Source organism: Opisthorchis viverrini (assembly GCF_000715545.1).
Source record: "Opisthorchis viverrini unplaced genomic scaffold opera_v5_372, whole genome shotgun sequence".
NCBI lineage: Eukaryota > Metazoa > Platyhelminthes > Trematoda > Opisthorchiida > Opisthorchiidae > Opisthorchis > Opisthorchis viverrini.
The window spans coordinates 334371-353066 of record NW_008752030.1 but is presented as its reverse complement, the minus strand read 5'-3'; the positions used below and the strand labels follow the sequence as shown (position 1 = coordinate 353066).

The window sequence follows — 18696 nt, the reverse complement described above, 5'->3', positions numbered from 1 at the left end:
ACATAACATAAGACCTACTGAATGGATCGTGACAAGGTCAGTGTGAGTTGCCCTAAGATGAATTGAAAACCCGGAGAGAATAAAAACAGAGGAACGCGTAAGAACAGCTCAGAGGTTCCTTCCGGGATAGGGCGTTTCACAAGGCTGCCACCGGCTTCTTTTCAGCTGACGGTGACATAGGAAACGCCACTTCCCGGGAAACTGGACGCAACTCCGTATTTAAGCACTTCCCAATTGTAGACAGACATGGAATGGTTTTCGTACCGACTAGTGCAAAATGCACTGAGCGTCCCACGTGGACGTGTGAGTTGCGATTGTGTTCAAATGTGCCAAGAAGACGGTGTTTCAGGTCGACGAGGTCGGACGAGGTTCTCCAATAAAACCGCTTATTTCAGTTTGGGCAACATGGCTAGTATGCATTCCACAAACCAACCATGGGAATATAAGATGGTTGGTCCTATCTCGAGTACGCTAGCTGAGTCGGAATCCACACCACTGCACATCCAATCGCACTTTTTTCGACAATCTGAACACTCATTACTAACCCGGTTCACTTTACGAGCGCTGACACCTATTCAGGAGGAATTCCATACAGATGCCGCTTTACTGTTCACAAGGAGGCGCTGCTACGACCAAGAAGCCTATCCCGCACACGATTGGCCAAAAGTTCGGGTTGCTTGCCGGCCCAGCATCAAGATGAGCTCTGATTGGTTGAAAGTCTGGACCCAACAGCCAATCATGACCCAGTATTTCTCGAGTACCGGTCGTCAGTGCCTCATCCAGAAGGCATCAGATTTTCCAGAATGTTGCCGCGGTAAACACCTCATACATGACACAATGTGCAAGCGGTTTTGACTGGGTTTTAGGTGCTAATATATGCTGTTGGCCTTTCGTGAATGCTCTTGACGAAGACGCTAGCTTGGAAGCTTTAGACCGAGAACTAAGTTAATGAAAATGCTGTTATTACAACCTCAGCTCAGGTTGGAAAATAAATGCGTCATCTAGTCACAGATAGATGCCTCGAATCCCACAACCCCCAGAGACTCGCAAACTTTTCGAACCGACTGTATTTACGACAACAAATAGGTTTACTATATACACTTGACCCCGGTGCTTTTGTTACAGGTTGCCTAAAAACGCAAATTTGAGACTCTAGCGCGGCAATACGATCGGACTGTCCAACGACCCATACCACCTGCATGTTTCTGAGACCTCCGGGGTAGCGGCGCCAAGACACACGTTTGGTAATTGGGCCGAAGCTACGCTAGGATACATCCCCATTGACAGCGGAAGCTGTAGAAGAGTGCTGCATCTTAAAGAGAAACGTGGTACTGTTTGTCATATGGGCGTATGCACCGCAGTGCAGACTCATCCAGAGAACTATTTTAAACGCGGCTGCAAATCCTCCACTGACGTTGTCACTTCGATATGTGATGAAAAGCTTACAACCCAATTGCTCAGGTCAGCGAGCAGACCTGTGACAAACGGTCTGCTCTACTCACGGGTTTTGACCAGTTGGATAATTAGGCAAAATCCCCCCTAAGTTGCTCTAGAAAACAGTTCTGACTAGCGTTTCTAGGCAGACAGAAATTGAGTATGCGGACGACATTGCTTTCCTTGGTTCAAATGCATCCCAGATGCACGGTTTGGCATGCGCTTCACAACTGCAAACAGTGAAGTGCCGCTACATGACTGAGTTGGATCAAATCCACTCATCATGCTCGCAGGCGAGCCAATCGATGTGGTAGATAAATTTGTTCACCTGGGCAGTTTTATGAACTCCGGTGGATAGGCGATGAGGTTACTACTCGAATGGGGAGGGCAGAGAAGTGTTTGACAAACTCCGACACCTATGGCGCCGACGTGACGTAAGCTTGTCTGTTAAGGACAGAGTTCACACTGTGGTGATGCGATCCATAGTGCCATATGGATCAGAGACATGGCCCCTACGTGCAGAGAACACACGAAAGATATCAGTGTTTGACCATCGATGTCTCCGAAGCATTGGTCAGGTCTGGTGGGAACATCAGATTAGTGATGCTGAAGTACGCCAGGTGGCTTTAGGAAGAAGGAACTCTCCCGCGATAGATCAATTACTCAAGTGTTACGATTCTTAGGACATGTACTCCGCATGCCAGAACACCGCCTGCCTCGCAGGGCTCCTTTCGCCCAGCCACGTGCTGAGTGGAAGCCACAAAGAGGGAGACAGTGAATGACCTGGCCTCTCCGGATGGAGACCTCGGGACTCAACTCACCAATCGCTACTGACACTGGCAGAAATGGCCCAATCGTGCAATCGGTGCCGCTCAAAGCTATCATCCTCGGTGTGGAACTATTTCCGAACAAGATGAACATGTCACTACCTCCAATGCTTTGCTGTATGTCCCACACTCTTCCGTTTTCCGGTTACCGAAATTGTAGCAGCTGGAAGTAATATGCCTGCAGTACACGGTTTATAGCTGACTGTACAATTGGATCGAATTTCCAAGCAGTTCGCATTCTGTGGAACACAATTTGAGTAACAGCTGAGATACTGCACAGATTACAAAATACATTTCTCCGTGATTTCTGTTATAGTCAGCCAAAAAAATAACCGTTCAGCTGTAGCACCTTTTCAATGCCTAACTGCCAAGCCATCCGAAGGAGGTACGAGGGCTGGGATAATGCCAGGTTGCCCAAGCCCAGACAGGGGAAGTCGAGATCATCATCATCATCGACAGCATGACATCAGTGTTCAACACTGATGCTTCACTGCCGTAAGGAAGTCGAGAGGCAACCAGAACAGCATGGAAAATTCATGTCACTCACTCTGCAATCCGATGCACTGCGTGTTCACTAAAGATACGCCAAAATTCCAAAATTTCCAGCATGGCACCCAGAAGTTTGTCCAGTTCTTCGGATAAACGCTGGAGCAGGATCCCGTCCACCTGATCCGAGCTTTCATCGCCAGCTGCCGATTTCTCCGGATGTGAGGTTAACCCAGCAGTCGAGGCCCTTAGCCATCCTCCACGTAGCTTCAACTGGCGTTGAAGAAATCGTTGTAAATAACTCAGTTGGTGAATCAACCATGTGATCTCGTTGGGGTCCAAACGGGAAATGACCTATCAAAGAGAACGAATAGGAAAATAATCAATTATATCGAATTGGGGTGCTTTCAAATTCAAATATCAAGAAACGAATTTCCTTTGCCATTACAACGAAGTTTAGTAAATTCCAGAGAGCTCTCAGAAGCTGCGTGATGGTTTTTACTCTAAACCTGGCATGACTACGCTTGGCTCCCAGACAGCAAGGGGGGACGACACGGTTGTCAGCTATCTGTCTCCTTTAGGACCATTGTCAAAGGAAGGGATATGTATAGTTGCTCCAGTTATTCACTACTTAGAAGGCGAGATGGCCCAAGTTGTTAGAGCGCGAATTCGGGTGAGATGGCCCGAGTTGTTAGAGCGCGAATTCGCTGGCCAAAAGGTCCGTGGTTCGAACCCGACCTCTGCCTCCCGACTTCCCCTGTCTAGGCTTGGGCGACCTGGCAGTATTCTAGCCATCGTGATTCCTCCGGGTGGCATGGCAGCTAGGCACCGGAAGGGTGTTACAGCTGAACGATTATTATTATTATTATTATTAGTATTAGTAGTAGTAGTATTCACTACTCAACTCAATCTAGCTGGTTTCTCACGTCTGGTTCTTTTTATTGTTGGCAAAGGCGTCTCAATCTTCAGCACGAACCTAGGATGACTGGCAACAACTTGTGAAAAACTCAGCAGTATGCCAGTAACAAAGCGACGAGAGGTTCGCCTCCCACAGCTATGCACAGAAAAGGCTAGCGAAAAATACCCGACCCCCAGAAGATGGTAACAGATTAAGTTCCCGTTGAGTCCCTCCAACAAACAGCCATTCATCGGATGGGAAACTTAACAAGGCATGGTCGGCCCTTCAACCAAGTTGTTTGACGTGCCCGTTAGGATGTGAACATCGATGAGGATGTCTCAGCTGTCTCAGACTTTCGGTGCGTAGCTGTCGTGGATCTCGAGGGAAGCGCGTGAAGTCCGAGACACTCTCGCCCAAACCCGAACACTAGCAGCCAAAACGCCAGGTCGGGACTAGAATTACGGACCTTCCAGTCAGCAATTTCATGCTTTAATTCCAGTAAAATACAATGACCGTCGACCCATATCCTTCACTTGGGTGTAATGCAGGTCAGTGGTGAATCTGCTTGAAACGAGCTGACAAATTTTCAGTCTCGTTATTTCATTCAGGTGATTCCCCCCGTAATAGAGGCCACTCATATGCAGAGTGCATAAAACTCAATGTCAATCATGGGTGAAAAGTTCTCTGCAGGAAAAAAGTATCAACACTATGTTGGTCGACATTCGTCATGGAAAGGTATGGCAAAGATGTTGAGACAACACGATCCTACGATTCACCTGTAACCCGTTCAATTCCGTAAGCAAATCTTCAGAAATGGCGCGTGCCATCCCAACTTTCGCATCATTGGATTGTGTTCCACGCAGGCCCCTACAAAACATCACAAGTACCATGTTCGGGTACTTGAAGCCCATGGAATGGAATCTCCCTAGCAGTGGGGAATATTACTCGAGATGGGGGGGGGAGAAGTTAGTCCGCGGGGGGGGGGGGGAGAAGTTAGTCCGCACTGGCCCCTCAGCTGTGGAGGGGGGATTCGCTTTAAAAAACGGGGATGGTGGAAAACGCTGCTGTGTCCCTCCGGGGACCTGATTTGTCTTGAGAAGGAATCGCTTTAAGGGGACTACTGGAGTAACTAAAGACCATGCATCTTGAGGATCTTAGATTACAGAGGTGAACACCTATGTACTACAAGTAACTAGGCGCATTGTTGATGAATGGAACAAAAAATTCAAATATCGTATTCTCGTCTTTGTTGGGAGGTAAAATTGCTCTTCTGAGAGAGTAATTGATTTTAAGTCAAACCGTCAAACGATCTAAACTGGAGTTTGTTGAGTTACTAATGCTGACAGTCAGAATTGATCATAGTACAATGTGAACAAGCGGATAAAAAACCGAGCCGCACCGGTCTATTTTCTTCCGTTGTAGACCGTCCGCCTCGGAGAGGAGAAGCAGAAGCAAGGACGTTGACAAAGCTTCGCATCCAAGAACCGATCAAGCCACTGGATTGGTTTGACTTGGCAAGGGACCCATTGGACACCGCACTGGCATCCCGAAACAGCGGACTGCGCCAAAACGTACGTGCCATGCGAGCCAGGAACACGGTGATTCCGCTAAAGAGGAACATCCCACTGAATAGTGCCCGATCGATCGGTTGGCTTGTGCCTTGTGAGCTTGTTAACGCAGATTGTCGAATGAGGGCACCAGAACCAGGATTGGGGCGGCGCACTGCAGGAACCCAGAACTGAGCGGCTTCCGCAGCGAAGAACAGAACGGCCTAACAGTGAAGGGAACACACAGTGACGTATTAGTAGGCATTCGTATGCACCAAATCACACATACTAACAAGCCTTAGCTAAAAGTGGTTGCATGAAACTGCGTTGAACAGTTTCTTCACCACCATCACCATCATTAACAGCGTGACATCAGTGGTCAACATTGATGCCTCGCTACCGTACAACCATGATGTACAAATCATGGTTGTACGTCGGTTGTATACTGCCAGGAAGACCACATCCAGACAGGAGGACGATTAGGGTTCTCAAGCAAAGCCTTTAGTTCAGAAACCTGACCGCAAGGCAGCGGTATTGGGCTGCAAATACAAGTACATTACGACAGATTCAGCTGGGTTCCAGGTGAGTATCTCGCAAAACCAAATTAGTTTGCAAATGAGTGTATTTCGCAAACACATTACTGTTTTTGCGGAAAAAGTCGCCACACATGTTCCAATCCCCAACCTGGAGGACCAGAAGACTTTGTTCGTCACAGCTCTAACCACTGACCAGTCTGGTAAGAAAGACTCTGCGCGGACACCCTATCCCAGTATAGCTCCGAGGTACACAAACCGCCCCACCCCGGTAAGGTCCGGTCTCTTCATGACGACTTGCATGTTCGTTCCCCGTTCATAAGATACGGGGAAGGACAAATGCTGAAAGTGGATAACCACTAGGCGAAATGAGCAAATGAGCGTTGATACGAAGACGGATTGAATTCCAATAAACAGCTCTTGGAAGAATAAACCGGTGAGTACGACCTTGAAACATACTTCTCCGAAAGCGTAGAATCCCGGTAAAAGCGCTAGGTTGATCATTTGGCTTCCTCCAGGAGTTGATCCCCACATTCAAACACCCGCAATTCACCGGTCTCATCAATTTTGCGAATATATCGATAAACAGTCAGACATTGTGGTTCATCTATCATCTAAAATAGGCCATCTCCGTTATTGGGGATGAAACCCAGATTCTAGTGATTAGGGTAACGTACAGCATGTTGTGAGACGCAATGTTATGAAGAGATGGCTCGATAGATAGAACGCCAATTCACTGACCGGAAGGTCCGTGGTTTGAATTCGATCTCTGCATCTCGACTTACCCTGTCTAGGCTTGGGCAACCTGGCAGTATCCCAGCTTTCGTGCTTCCTTAGGGTGACATGGTAGTTGGGCACCGAAAGGGTGCTACAGCCGAACTGTTATTAGTATATATTACTTAAACGAAATAAAGTAAACAGGTCACATTCAGTCCGATCAAGACTACGGGCACACTGAAATGTGAGCAAACGTACCCATAGACCGGTTTTACTAGAATCCGTGCCTGCCACAAGCTGACGATTGAAAGATCAGGTCTGTACCGAACTGCAACGATCATTCGAAAAAAAAACAACGCTACGTGAAATAAACGAGCGGCGATCATGACTGGCAAGGAAGCTACCGCTGGCCGTCAGTACCACAGATCCTGACAGACAATACTGATGTAGACGCTTGCTTCTTGTTTTTCGTGACAATTCCGGTGAATGTCTGGTTACAGGCTTTAGTTTCGGGCAATAGGATGTGTTATCTAGAGTTGCGTAGGCGAATATCTGCCTACCATGAGCTCGGATATGCAGCTAGTGCCGAAAAACACGGGTTCGTTTCTCGGGACCAATTATATCAGTAAGCAGCTCGAGGTAGCTCGGTGATCAAGAGACAAACTTGCTCATCGGCAGGTGTATGATTCGAACCCGACCCCGGCATCTTGACTGTTCCAGCCGAAGCTTGGGCAACCTGGCAAGATTTCAGCCCTTGTGCTTCCCCCCCTCAAGAATGGCATGGCAGCTAGCCACGGAAAAGATGTATTATAAGGAGCGCGCAACAAGGGTACCAGCACCAAAGAATACACGTGACTCACTTGTTCAACGGCCACGCCGAGACCACGATTGTCCGATTCACCAAGACTAGAATGAGCTGAGCCGATAATGAGTGCCGCACAAATAGCCTCATCTGGACTGAACTGATGCAAGTAGGCTGATAAAAACCCAGTATTCCGCAGTAACTCCGGAGACACATCATCCAAGTCACCGAAAGAAGGGTACATGACACCGGGTGTCTGTTTTACGAAGGATCCTGGTGTTAACAGTGGCGGTTGTTCGGGAAACAAGTTGACGCTGGTATTCAACAGTCGTGAAGACACTTCACGCAGTAGGAATTCTTTCAACCTCACGATTGGGCTAGGAAGGCGTAGATGTACAAGACCCTGAGCAGATATCAGCAGCAGACGACGATAGGGAGGATCGAGGTGTTGGGTTAGTACAACAGGTGGTTGTCCACGGGGACAGGGTGAAGTCGTGTTCCTGAGAAAAAGGCACAAAAGATTGCAGCCAGTTAGCACAAGGTCATCCTTCAACTGGTTCTTTTACCGACTGATAAAAGTCGAAGACAATACAAAAGACGGAAATGTTTCCACATCTGGGCTATGATTCCCCACATCATACCTATTGGGAATCTATTCAAGATGACTAAAAATCATTCAACTGTAGGACCCTTTCGGTGTCTAACTGACATGCCACCCAAAGGAAGCACGAGAGCCGGGATTCTGACAGGTGGCACAAGTCTAGACAGGAAAAGTCGAGAGGCAGAGGTCGGATTCGAACCACGGTCAGTAAATTCGTGCTCCAAACACTGACGACTAACTGTGATAAGATTCTACAAGGGTTGTGATACTCCACCAAGTGTCCTCACTAAAATAAACGATAAGATCACCATCATCGACAGCATGATATCAGTATTCAACACCGATGCTTCATGGCTGTACAACCATGGTTGATTTGCAAGCCATATTGTGGAGAAGAGAATAAAGGTGGATGGAAAGAGACTTAGCGCTGGATTACATCATTCCTAGGTGCCCACACCTCCAGACACTCACTCAGGCAATCTGGAAAGAAACTGACAACAAGAACGCCATCGACACCAACCAGTAGACTAAGCGCAGTGGGAATCACGCGGTCCCCATCCTGGTAGGCGAGTCGCACCGATATCACCCAGATGTTTCACAGCCTACTACCAGGTCACAATTTGACTATTTTGCTGCTTTCGCCAACCTGAATAGGACACGGAGAATAGCACTCTCTTTAGCAGATTGTGGTTCGGCATACACCAAAATGGCCCAACCAAGGCAGCTTCAATGGAAGTCTTCGTTGTACAACCGAAAACGCGCTTTTCAACCGCCTCGTTACGGATTCACCGACGCCATTCCGAGACAACGATTGTCAAAGAATTGAAGACCTCTGAGTTCTGCTGCTCGAACAGACATACAAGGGTACAATAAAAAACGTGACACAGGTTTGAACCGCACAATGCGTAAGATGGGACCAATGAAGTTGACAAAGATATGAACGTGGAGTAAAGTTCACTGACCTGGAAAAAGCGAAATCAAGGGAGACTGGTTCATCCGAGGGCAGAACAGTTAGAGCCCAGACACCACCAACACACCAAGCTGTAGTGCAAACTTCGGTCAGATTGGGCGTCCATGGGTACGGATCTGGACTGAGGGTATACAGGATGTTGGGCGGTACGTCATACGATGATCGTGTACTAGTGTCTGGTTCCCCGCCAGTCACACTCCCTGAAGAAATCGGGGAACTCAACGTCGTGGGAGGAACGGGTACGAACGGTTGTGTATCCGACGTTTTGGTGAGGAGAGGACGAGCTGTTCCAATGGATGCGGCATTAGGTGGCAATGCTGAGATGAGAACTACTGTGCCACGAGTTTCGGCGACCAATCTGGGAGACAAAAGAGCATAAACACGAGACTAGATCCGGTAATAGCAAAGTTACTGGTAATCTATTGGCTTTCCTCATGAGAACTCAAGCAAAGTGTCCAGAAAGCTCCCTCGAAGGGGTATAGACGAACCGAAATTCTCAAACACACTATGGTCAGTCTTTATAAGTGATGACTTACTGACAGGAGGGTCTTGGAAAAAAACCAGAGAAGGCAAGGGCGTTGCATCAAATTGTAATCACCATGAGATCCGGAAAGAATAAAACCTACTTACAACTCGATCACACAGAAAATAGGGTGAACAGTCCGTTTCTGTCTGCGAGGAACAGAGTTGGCGGTTGGACAAATTAAACCACTGGTGTCACCATATTAGGGTTTCCGAACTTTTTCAGCCCCCAGAGCCCGTTACAGATGATTCAATTTATCAGCTATAAACCGTGTGCCATAGGTACATTAGTTCCAGCTGCTACACTTTCGATCACCGGAAAACGGGAAAATGGAACATACAACCAGGCTTGAAGGCGAAAGCATGTTCAGTTTGTTTGGAAATTGGGTAGCTATGCATTGAAGGCGATATAGTTTTGATGCACGAGCGCTACTGATTGCGCGATTGGGCCATTTCCGCCAATGTCATTAACCACGGGTGATTTGAGTCCCGGGGTCCCCACCCAGGGGGGCTGCACAGGCCCACCCGACTAAGTTTACTGGTTAGTGCTTTCGTACTTCGTTGCCAGGTCATACATTGTCCACTTCTTGTCGCTTCCACTCAGCACAGAGCTGAGGAAAAAGAGCTCTCTGAGGCAGACGGTCTTCTGGCATGTGGAGTACATGTCCCAACCAGCACAACCTATGAAGCTATCGCGGGAGAGTTCCTTCTTCCCAAAAACCATCTGGCGTAACTCAGGATCGCTAATGCGATGATCCTACTAGACCTGACCAACGCTTCGAAGACATCGATGGTCAAACACTGACATTTTCCGTATGTCCTCTGCACGTAAGGGTCACGTCTCTAATCCATAAAGCAGCACGGATCGCACCACCGCAGCCAAACAAGCTGACGTTACGTCGGCGCCACAGGCAAAAGCTGCTCTGGTCTTTCCGATTTGAGAAAGTATCTCATCTCCAGCCAGTCCACCGGAACTTATACAGCTGCCCAGGTGAACGAATTTGACTACCACATCGAGTGGCTCGCCTGTAAGCATGAGGTATGGGCTTGATTTCACCCAGTCTTGTAGCATCACTTTACACCTTGCAGGTGTGGAGCAAATGCCAAACCGTACGAGAGAGTTAGGTTATGGTCGTTGGCTTGTTCGCTGAGCTGGGGTAAGAGGAAAGCCTTGTCTTACACCACTGGACGTGGTGAACTCAGGCGAGAGCATCCCGTATATCCGTACGCACCCACAGGAATTAGCATACAGCGTCCTCATAAAGGATATAAATTTCGGACACCTTTGATCGCCAGAGACTACCACATTGACGTTTTTTGCACCAATATGAAAATATCGTTAGCAGTCATTTACATATAAATAGGTAGATTGGATTAAAGTATAAAGTTTTCGTGAAGCGCCCATACACTGTGGTCAGTAGGCGACGGGTCCCCAACGAGGAGCGCAGAAATGATGCGCAGAAATGATGATGACAAACGATTATCACAAAACGAGTGGGACAAAACACAACGGGTTCGCAGTCAACTCTGCAGAAAATTTAGCTTGCTGATTCAGTCCCCATTTGGAGCCTCTCACCCATGAAGATGCCCCTTAGGCTGAGAAGAATGCTTGATTCGCTTCAGTCTTTCTAGCAACGTTTCCGCATTCCAAGACAGCAAACCGGAAACTTCGGTTCGTATAAGACAAGAAAAAAATGTGCGTTTGTAGCACTCTTCCGGTGCCTAGCTGCCACGCCACCCGAAAGAAGCAAGAGGCCCGAGATACTGCCAGAATGCCGAAACCTAGACAATAGCAGAAGAGGTCAGGTTCCAACCACGGACTTTCCGGTCAGCGAATTCGCGCCTTCACCAATGAGCCACCCCGAGCTCAAGCGTTCCGCATCCGAATGCAAGATTAAACCAAACACTAATTGCGACCATTAATGCATATGTTAACCCTCAACAACGCAGCATCCCATGGCTTTGTCGTTTGAAGTTGTGTCTTTCTTCACGACCTAGTTGGAGCCAAATATGCTAGCAGTGTATACTACTGATGAAGCATGCAAGTAGTCTATGGTCTGATGTCCAAGCTCCCCACCCGCATCCGGTGGAAGGCGGAGGTGATCAAAGAAATTAAGTAACTGCTTTGCAACACCCGTTTTCTATTGGTTAATTATTCAGTGAAAGTTCAGGAAATTTCAGGAGGGCACTTGAGAATGTCCACTTTTGAAAAAAGTCTGTGCAGATGGGATGCTCACTTTCGCGTCTAATGGCTTGTAACCACTTAGCTCGTGTTTGCTAATAGACAAATTTGCAGCGTAGGGCTTTCTTGCTTTCATGGACAGTATTTAGAAGCACGTCGTGAATAATTGCTACGTGAGGGAGAAGACCCGATGACTGAGTGACCACCGTTGGTTGTCTCCACAACGGGCAGCTATAAAAACGAAGAGAACTACTTCAAATGTCAAGATTGATAAATCCAAACTGGTGAACTCACTTAACTTCTCCCAAACCAAGCCGGCCATAAGGAGATGTGGGTGGCAATCGGATGTGAAGCAGACGCAACTGCTCGCCAAAGTACAATCGAATCCCGGTTTTCGTAACAGCCATCAAGTGGAACGGGCCGCCAAACAGCGGTAAAACGGAGGCAATACTAGAACAGAGGGGAACAGCGAAGTGTTACACGACTAAATCGAAAAGAAGGCTAGATTGTTTCATTGTCTGGGGAGTGGAAGACTTCAATAGACTTGGCGGCCGGTTAACACGAGCTTGCAGGGTGCAGGCCAGCTTGTATACGTACAAACTGAGTTAAATTCGTTACATCGAGAAAGAATGATAAGCGGTCATCTGGTCATTACTGGAGTGAAAAGCGAGTAACTTGAAAAGAGCAGCACTGCAGGGAAACCCAAGTCAGACAAGATTGCCTTAAAAGCAATGAACAATCGATGCCACGACAAGTATGTGAGTACCTTGGAAACGGTGTCTTGGACCAGTGCACCAAGAGCCGTCAGTTCTGTAGCAGCTGTTTACATCTCAACTTCATTGAAGTAACAAGCCAATCCGCAAAAGAAATCTACAAACATTCACCTAATCAGTCACTATCAGGGCAACATTCATGGGAGATTGCTATCAGGAAGGTCAGCTTCCTGAAAGCAACCACTGAAGGCCGAAATCTACCCGAGACTCTCAGGTCCGCTAGATGTTAACCAGATAGACAACGCCCCCTCAATATGCAGCGCTTCACAGACTTGTACCAAACCCAGACAGAGCGAGTCAGCGTTGATCAAGGACAGACAACGCCTCCGCAATATGCAGCACGTCGCCGCCTCGTACCAAAGCCAGACCGCGTGCGTCAGCATTGGACCAAGTTCAGACAGTGTTCTTCCAATAAAAAGCTTGAGGCCGTTGTACTTTTCGCACTCGCACGCACTCGCGCTCTCGCAACCACTGTTGGAATATAGCTATTGTGTTCCCTTCCGTGAGCCTTTTTCTCTCCGACACTAGGCACTGGAGTGGGTCAGCAGCAGATACCACGGATTGGCGAATCATCAGATATAACAATTGCCTTTTTAGGTTTAACCGACTGAAACTTCCAGTTTTTCCTTGAGTAGATAAAAAAGCCAAAAAAAAAACTATCAAGTGAGATGATTGATTGTCGACTGTGGGCTGACTTTAAAGCCGATATTTTCTCCCACAATGAAGACCAAAGCGTTTGCATGTGAGGAATTATCATCGGTGACGAGGAGATCAGTTCAGTATGGTGCGATTCTCCTAAAAGGTTGTCTTCCCGTGTGTTGGAGAGAGACATATCCACAAGGGATGTATTCACACAGAAAGGGTACAAAATTGGCTTGCATTCAGGCCTTGGGACAACCGCTGAGATTTGTTAGCGATAATCGAAGTCTTTCTGCTGTAAAGCCCTTTCGGGCTGCCAGGCCAACGGGAGCAGGCACGAGGACTGGGATACTGTCAGGTTGTCCAAGCCTAGACGAGAGCAGTCCAGATGCTGGGGGAGTGGGTTCGTACCCCGATCCTCCCGGTCCGTAAGCTGGCGCCTTAACCACTGAACTATCTCGAGTCCGACATTGGTTGGCAAAGTATAGTGCCACCGCAATACACTGCCAGTTGTGGGAAAAAAGCCAACGGACGGCAAAAACACGAGCGGGATGAAAAGGGAATGGAGTTACTGACCTTCGAAACTGCGCCTTGTCTACCGAGCGGACCACGCCAGACGCGGTATAGGCCAAATCCGAACTGGATAGCTGAGCTGATCGTGTCAGCGATGTACCGACGGTTGCTTTGATCGAATAGGAATAAACCGCAAGGTTGGAGTTTTCGGTACGTAAGTAGAGCAACTGACGAGTTGGATCGGATACCAGTTGGCATATGGCATCTGACAATGGTAGCGGAAGAAGGAAATTGACGGTAGACTGGGTATTTACTTCAATTGGTAAGTAAGAAAAGACTGAAAAATAGCTGAAGTTCAAAATACCCATTTGAAAGAAGTACAGACAAGCGAAAAGTGGCAACACAGAGACGTAAAGCCTCAAGTAAGAAGACCGTTTAGTAGGATGGACACGACTTGAATCGACCCAATATATCGTTTTCTATACGATAAGAGTTGGTAGCGTTCTTATTTAATGCGGAAGGAACGTTTTTCAGGTAGGGGTGGGGCATACCTGATTCTTGTTTTCCGGGTGCAGAGACATCACACCTCCATCAGAGGCCAAGTTACCCGAAACCAAGATGTGGCATAAATAGACCGCTCTGAGTAATAAGCCCGATAATCGAGTGCTCCGCGTACAGACGGTAGCTATAAGAAAACACATCCAACAAATACCAACAAGTCTTATTCTATGAGGGACGGCAGAGTGTTCCCAACTCGTCTATAGTGGTCACGTAAATGAGTAGGTTAGACAGTTCGGGAACTGCTTAAAAGACGAGGAATGCACTCCTGTGGGATATGCATCGGACACGTGTGCAACGACATCAGTCTATTTCCACAAACGTCACACTAGCAGTTCCTCTGTTGCAAAGGCTGACAGGACGAGACAAAACATAGTTTTCTTCAACTGCACTCAAGTTCGCGTTCAACCAGAATTCTTGCGGTACTACAACTCCATTGTTTTTGTGTTGTTTCCTGGACAAGAGCTTGAACAGGAGCACACATCCTGGCGTAACGGTGGATACTACTAATGGGGCATGCGAGTAGTATGTTTTCTCGTAAATTTGCCCCGCGTCCCTTGAGATCTATTACGGGAGTTTGTGGAGTCGCATTTGCTTGCATTTGAGCAACAGTCAATGAATATTCAGGAAAGTCCTGGAAGACGTGTTCAAGAGAAGATCGACGTTCAGTTTTTTGTAAACAAGACGTATATGAGAGTTTTGCTCCACTGTCCAATAGTCTGTAACCGTTCACTTGGCGTTTTTTAATAAATAACTCCGCAGCGAAGGCCTTCTTCCTTTCACTGGTAGCAAACAAGCGCTACCAGAAATCAACGCAGGAATTTGCATTCTTTTTGCGGATGTATCATCATAGGAGATCTGTTAGGACTGCTATCCTTCGTAGGTTACCTTAAAACCATATGCAAACAGCCAAGAAAAAAAATATAACCCACCTGTCGTCCGAAATCCCGTGGTGAGTACGGCCGGTAACAGTAAGCTAATTGCGGAAGCCGAATGATTGATGAGTGTACAAGGACCAGTGCGGCTCAGGGGCACCGAGGGATCTCCTGTCCATCCGGGTATGGGGGAATAGTTTAGCTCTAGCAGAGAGCCCTCTTGTGTACCAAGGAACATCCTAGTAAGACAAACAGAAGAACAATACAAGAACGGTTAGCTGGCTTTAAAATGTGGATTGGTGTGAGTTGATACGTGATACGTGAAACACTCCGATATTTCTGCGTTCTCCTGACGAGCTGCAGGAAGAATAAAGCAGGTTGTAGCACCCTTTCGGCGCCTAACTGTCATGCCACCCATAAGAGGCACGAGGGCTGAGATACTGTCAGGTTGCCCAAGCCTAGACAGGGGAAGTCGAGAGGCGGAAGTCGGATTCGAACCATGGACCTTCCGGTCAGTAAATTCGCGCTCTAACCACTTCGGCCATCTCGCCCCCATTATCATCAGGTATAGCGCCATATCACAAGCACATTATGCTGAAAGGCAGTGAATCCAAGACCGTCACAGATAAACGAGTCAAGTCGGCCTTTGCTGAGTCTTCCAATTCCGTTAATTCCCAGCCGCTTCACACGACCCCTTGAAGACCCCTGTCTGTGTCAGCCACCGACCCGGCACCCCAATTGACTAGCTCTAGAGGGCAGGTGCTCTTCCCAAAGCTGCTTTTGAAGCACTCCGTACCTCTCTATCTGGGTCTGTTTGATCCCAAGTTAGCCAGACCCACTGACCCACTCTGAACACATTGCATTGCACTAGTCTGAGTAGCCGTATAAAACACCCTTTAAAATCCTTTTGAAAATCCAGTGTCGAAATGTTTGTGAAAATCAAATAAAAATCGACAACACTTGTCAGACAGAAACCTAGGGGATATCCTTATGGGAATTACCCAGTTAGGTTCGCCTTCGTTCCTCATTTATGCTGGCCTGCTTCCACGTATATCTGCTCAAGACAAACGAATGTCTGGCACGATGTTTGCTTACAGTGCTCAGTTGGATTTTCCACACAAAATGCTGCACCGAATGCTCAACCTCCCCGCATAGACAGTCATCATCATCATCGACAGCATGACATCAGTAATTAAAATTGATTCTTCGCTGCCGTAGTGCATAGACAGCGAATTTCTCAACTCCCTTTGCAGGGACCCTTGGCGTGTTCTTTTTGCGCAGCGTTTTCCAGCAACAGGATCATGCGCTCAAACGTAGAGGGCTAAGTTGGATGGTTAAAGCACACCAGCTGAGCTCAACGGCACGCAGGGAAAACCTACTTGCTAGTGCATCAAACACCAGCAAGGACACCCAGAGGGAAACCTAACTAAAGTGAGGCCAAATCCCACAGAAGCCAACACCAATACAGACCGAAATAAGTCTAGCAGTATGTATCACACATAGGTCAGCGATCTAACGACTCCATGTACTAACTGTTCATCAGGGGCGAGATGGCTCAAGTGGCCAGAGCGCGAATTTACTGACCAGAAGGTCCGTGGTTCGATCCGGACCTCTATCTCTCGACTTCCGCTGTCTGGGCTTGGGCAACCTGGCACTACCCCAGCCCTCATGCTTCCTTCAGGTAGCATGGCAGGTAGGCATCGAAAGGGTCTTACAGCTGAACGATTTTGTTCATCTGTGCATCGAGTTTGGCAACTGACTGACAGACGTTTCATCACCATTTCAGGAGGCATCACCACACGCACTGACGTTCTGATCCAGTGGTCATGGAAGATCTACAACTGATAAACTACTAATGGATGCACCCGAGCTACCAATATTCCAACACATCACCAACAAGCCAGGTGGATGAGTCATGGAAAGGGATAATGCAGCATTCAGTGGAGGGCCTTAACCAGAATCCTTCAGGATGGAGTTTGACGCCTTGTGCTTAATTCCACGAAGGAAATACGAAGGTATGAGAGAGAACAAGAGGGGACGAATACAACTCACCTTCCATCGGTCGTGCACTCCATACACGTTACCGTATAGTTATCCGTGGGCAAACAGTAAAGAGGGTCTGGTAATACGTGCAACACTTCTCCATGATGACCGATGGGAGCCCCCGCCGTAGTTGAGTAGGTCACTCCCAGAACAAACAGTTCAAGTGCAGTAGCAATGCATAGAAGATGCTGGATTCGATCGGGAAGAACACCTTAAAACGAGGAAAAACAGTCAGAAATGAAGGAAAATATGCTGCAACTCAACTGAGCACGACTGTCATAACCAAGGTGTCATAATCAGAATTAGGCGACTGGATGAAATGCTCCGAGTAGATTAGGATGACGTTGAGGCAGCTTGGCTTTCCGCTTTGTCCTAGAACTGGACGATTCTGGCTAGCATTTCTCATGGTTTTCGCAACTTTTTATTCTTTTCAAAGATAGCAAAAGGTCGTTTGCCTACTCATGGTAGACCGCAGGAATGTGCACAGCAGAAAACCTTCCTGTCCTCAGCAATCACGGAACTGAACAGGAATGGAAAGTGAAGGATACTTAAAGAAAGTCCCCTATACATTCCGGCACACATGCGGGTCTTTATGGGTAGAAAGCTTTCAATAAGAAAGAAAATCTGTTTCAGACTGTTGGTTGGTTAGGCGGATCCCTTCCAAAACCTTAAGGAGCGTGTGATTATAGGTTTTTCATGGTGCATACTGTGAAGAGACTGGCTGTAAACTCACCGACACGTGGCTGTGCCAATCCAACACAAATGATGGTATCTTTTATCCCGTCATAATAAGCCAGATCATCGCTGTAAAAACAAACAGTCTCAACATTTGAATCAATAATACAAACCCATCCTCGTAATTCCACATAAACAGTTCGTTGTCGATCGTCACCCAAGCTCGACTGCACAACGTGAATATGCCCATCAGACAATTGCTCTGCATTCCTGGGCGAAGAGGGAAGTGTCGGGTGTGTGAAAGAGAGAAATGGATAAAAAAACATACCTGCGAACTTTTCAATTAGCTCAGGAGGAAGTGAAAACGATTTGTGGACTTCCAGTTCTCCGCCAGCATGAAATCGCATCGAAGGATAGTCCAGTTCTCGAGTACCGCTAGATCCGACAGTTTTCCCTGGAACTTGGAAATAAAGTTCCATGCTCGGGATTATTGTTACCTGGGTTTTCAAAGTCCAACAATGAGGCCAAATCCTTGAAGCATCCATCACGATTGAGTAACTTGTTCAACCATTCCTCCGGTCTATCGTACAGACAGAGTTCGTCTGAGGCCGAACGTGTATCCATCACACCAAATCAGAGGACAATCGATGATGGGAACACAACAGGTTCAAATAAGGATTGCACCGGATCGTGAGGATAGTCGCTGGAAAGAAAGGGGATTACTGAGGGCGGCAATCAACTGTGAACCGATGCCTCGGTGACTAGTGCAGATGTTGCAGTCGGGATAATATAGATCAGAGTCTATAACAAAGTCCAAGGCGTGCTGCTTGTCAAAGTGTGGATGAGTTAATGCCGACCTTGATAAATCACCGACACAACATCATCATCATCATCGTCAGCTGTAAGAACCGCGTACTCGTCGTACACTGGTCGTAGCTGCCGCAGTTTCGCTCACCGATGATTTGGGGGGGGGGGAGCGGCGCACTGCACGCGCGAGCTGGTAAATTGGTGCATAAATCCAGCACTGTCAGAAGGCTGTCAAGTGGAAGTGGGTTGGAAAAGGAGCTATGCATTGGAGGCAATAGCTTGGATGCACGAGCG

General features: G+C 47.6%; 1 protein-coding gene across 1 annotated transcript in view; it reads right to left on the bottom strand.

The window, feature by feature from the left end:
• The window catches only part of T265_10488 (hypothetical protein), a gene marked incomplete at both ends in the record, with an annotated part of 50319 nt that overhangs the window by 17477 nt on the left and 14146 nt on the right, over nt 1-18696 (bottom strand). The window contains 9 exons of the mRNA XM_009176870.1: nt 2809-3101; nt 5045-5416; nt 7303-7744; nt 8808-9173; nt 11814-11969; nt 13508-13709; nt 14935-15116; nt 16930-17131; nt 17654-18049. Coding sequence (XP_009175134.1) covers nt 2809-3101; nt 5045-5416; nt 7303-7744; nt 8808-9173; nt 11814-11969; nt 13508-13709; nt 14935-15116; nt 16930-17131; nt 17654-18049 — 2611 coding nt within the window. The remainder of the gene's footprint in view (nt 1-2808; nt 3102-5044; nt 5417-7302; nt 7745-8807; nt 9174-11813; nt 11970-13507; nt 13710-14934; nt 15117-16929; nt 17132-17653; nt 18050-18696) is intronic.